Here is a 3,220-nt window from a genome sequence, read left to right as displayed (position 1 = left end):
CCCACACACACACTCAAAACAAAACGAAAGTAAATTAGAAGAAACACTCTCACACACCACACCACAAACACACATACAGGCACAGTGAAATCTCGTTGATCACACAGGAGAGATTTGATCGCGTACAGTCAACTCGTGTGCGGTGTCTTTTATGGTTAAACGATTTTTCGGTACCGTCAAAATGACGCTAAGGAAACGACACGCTACCGGTAACAATCGTTACCGTGAAATCATCATCAGGCCTGCCGTAGTTTTTTTTTGTTTTGTTTTGTTTTGTTTTGACTGAGAAATTTCCTTGCGTCCCAAAAACGCACATTATTTGGAACTGTGCTTCCCGCGGGAAAATTGTGCATCTAGGATGCGGGACGCAGAAGTAACGAGATGGCTGCACCCCCGCCCTCAAAACAGCGATTCCGATCTGATTTGAGATTTTTTTTCAAGCTCCTTTTCTAATGTAATTTTCAACAATTAATCTTCATTTCAGCAAATATCAGATCTATTATGCATTATAGAATAGTAAAGGCAAATGAAGCAATAATGACTGTCAAAGACAGTTTATCAATGACAATTACAGATCCAAGCTTACGAAATACTTTGACGTTTGGGAAGCATACACCAGAACAACATAATCTGAAACAGAATCATCTTTATTGGCCAAGTATGTAGAACACACAAGGAATTTGTCCCCAATAGTACAGGCTACTCTAGTATTGCAATAACAAGCAACTACGATAAACTAAGGACATGACATATCAGTTTCGAAAGACTTTCTGTAATGTCAGATTACCATTGTGCCTTAGTACCACCCAATGACACCTGTGCGAAAATGTGCAGAGTATCAAGCAGAATATTAGTATATATTACACAGTAAAGGCACATACTAAACTGCAGATTACAACAATAATGCAAACAAATCAATCGCTTTACCACTGCCTATATATCACTTAGTTTCAGAAAACATGATATGTATGTTCTGTATTTTCCGCACTGTAAGGCGCACCTAAAAACATTCAATTTTCCCAAAAGCCGACAATGCGCCCTATAATCCGATGCAAATTATATATGGTATTAGTTACAGTCTCTTGATAGTTCCCATTGAGTTGTTTCCCTGTTAGTGTCCCTATGCCATCTATTGGTGATTATTAGCAGAAACCAATTGTAACATAAAAGAGTTCTGCCTGACACTAATTGACAATGTGCGTTCACCAACACACACTCAAACAGACTATTACTTTGTGAGCTCTGTGCACCCATTAAGAAACGAAGATAATGCCAAAAGCATCGTTAACTACTGACTAAATGAAGGAAGGAGGAGACAAGCAAGACTTCTAAGGATATTAAGCCCCTTGTGGATGTGAGCCCGCGGGAACTGTGTTTGGTGTGGTCCCTCACCTAGGTTGTGTTTGCTATGGGTGACCCGACCGGGGGCAGAAAGCCCCAGAAAACTTAGCTCCTAAGATCTTTGGAGGTTGTGGCTCTATAGCTATAGTCAGCTACAGGCTACAATGCCTTACTCTTGACTAAGTTGTTAAACAGCTACACGTTTTAGAAAATAAAAGTTGAAGTGTTTATTTATTTATTTATTTGTTTATTGTCAAATTTATCTTTCAAGGTCAGCAAAAATAAAAGGATTGTCTTTACTGTTGCATTTTCTTTGGTACAAGGTGCTGTTAATGTTAGTTACATTGAAAGTGGACAAAGTTCTAAACTTTGTAAAATTGTAAATGTGCACATTCCAAAAACCTTAAATTCAACAGTGATATTTAGACAATAAGTTTTGTATTAAATTGTAATGATCGTTAAATCCAAATGCTTTTTGAAATACATTTAAGTCTGGCATTTCATTTTTTTATCATGCTCATTTTGAAGGTCTTGTTTAGTGATTGATATGTCTGCAGAATGGAGTACGGTAGAAGAAACAAGACTGCATTCAGAATTCAAGTTGAGAAAGGTAAGTCGGATCAGGATAGTCCCAACTTTTCTTGTATTTTGTTTGATTGTAATTTTAATGTAAATCACTTGTGTTTATACATGAAGCAAAAAACCCCCAATGCAATCAGTTTTTTTGTGACCACACTTCCCTGCAAGCTGCGTGGTTGAGGAAGTTCAGACTCTCACTCTCTCAGTGCACAGCAATTGTATGCAGCGCACATACAAAGTTCAAACCCTAGCTGTGTTTGCTTTTCGTATTTTCATATTTTCCCCATATAATAATTTTTTTTCAAAAATAATTCATTTGGCATATGTAGTTGACGGAGTGGGAAAGAAAAATATGGTAAAAGACTGAAATGCAAGGCGAGCACACATGGTCATTGCCACACACAAACATTGCAGAAGCCACCGCTGTGAGCAGATGCTTGGGCTTTCAAGCGTTTGCGCTATCTACTCGTAACCTAACCAGTATGCTCATAAGCGACCTGGGGAGGGAGCCTCAATGCTAACTAACTATATTTTCAAGACCATACGACGCACAAAAAAGTCTTACATTTTCTCCAAAATGCAGGCGATGCCTAATAATGCGGGTCGCCTTGTATATTGCACAGAGTTCCAAAATCTGTGAATGATGTGTGACTTCGATGAGGAGTGAGTGCGCTTCACTAACTGTCTGTTTTGATGACATGTTGCTGATAACAGAGATGAAAGTCCTCCGGATTTTCCCGGAATTCCAGGTTTTTCACATTTTTATGAAAATCTCTCTGGAGAATTGAGGAAAATTTGCCTAAAATAAATCCGGATATTAGTTGACAACATTGAACAAAGACGCGTTTGAGTTCGTTGTTTTGCTTTCACGAGCGTAGCCATGTTGAGACACGAACACTAGTAACAGTAGAGATTTTCGTCTCTTTATCATCACATTTGCTAAACCCCAGTGGAACAAATAAAAGACACCGTGGACAAGACAGTTGTCGTAAAAATATATTTGGACAAAAAGGGAAACACACAGATTGGCAGAAAAACGTGTCCGTCCGACTTCGAGTGTCGTCTCGGCTAGCTTAGCTTAGCTGTTGTTGTGTGTGACGTCGGGTGTGTGACGTCGTTGCGTCGGCGCTTATTGGTTGAAATCAAAAGACGTGCTTGCGTACATGTTCGCGCTGATGCACACACAGTAGAGAGCAGCGGACTAGCTCGAGTGGCGTTGCCACAACAGTAATACCCTCGCCTCGCATTCTCATGGCCTCGCCATATCTCTGAGATTTCGAAATTTAGACGAGAAAGGCAG

General features: G+C 39.6%; 1 protein-coding gene across 7 annotated transcripts in view; it reads left to right on the top strand.

Moving 5' to 3' along the window:
- The window catches only part of nvl (nuclear VCP like), a 77,735-nt gene that overhangs the window by 6,914 nt on the left and 67,601 nt on the right, over positions 1 to 3,220 (top strand). For all 7 annotated transcript variants that reach the window (XM_019872091.1, XM_019872087.1, XM_019872090.1 and 4 more), the window contains one exon: positions 1,899 to 1,951. In XM_019872091.1, the coding sequence (XP_019727650.1) occupies positions 1,899 to 1,951 (53 nt within the window). The remainder of the gene's footprint in view (positions 1 to 1,898; positions 1,952 to 3,220) is intronic.

The sequence above is a fragment of the Hippocampus comes genome, unplaced genomic scaffold, assembly GCF_001891065.2.
Source record: "Hippocampus comes isolate QL1 unplaced genomic scaffold, H_comes_QL1_v1.1 scaffold269, whole genome shotgun sequence".
Taxonomy (NCBI): domain Eukaryota; kingdom Metazoa; phylum Chordata; class Actinopteri; order Syngnathiformes; family Syngnathidae; genus Hippocampus; species Hippocampus comes.
This window is presented reverse-complemented; position numbering and strand designations above follow the sequence as displayed.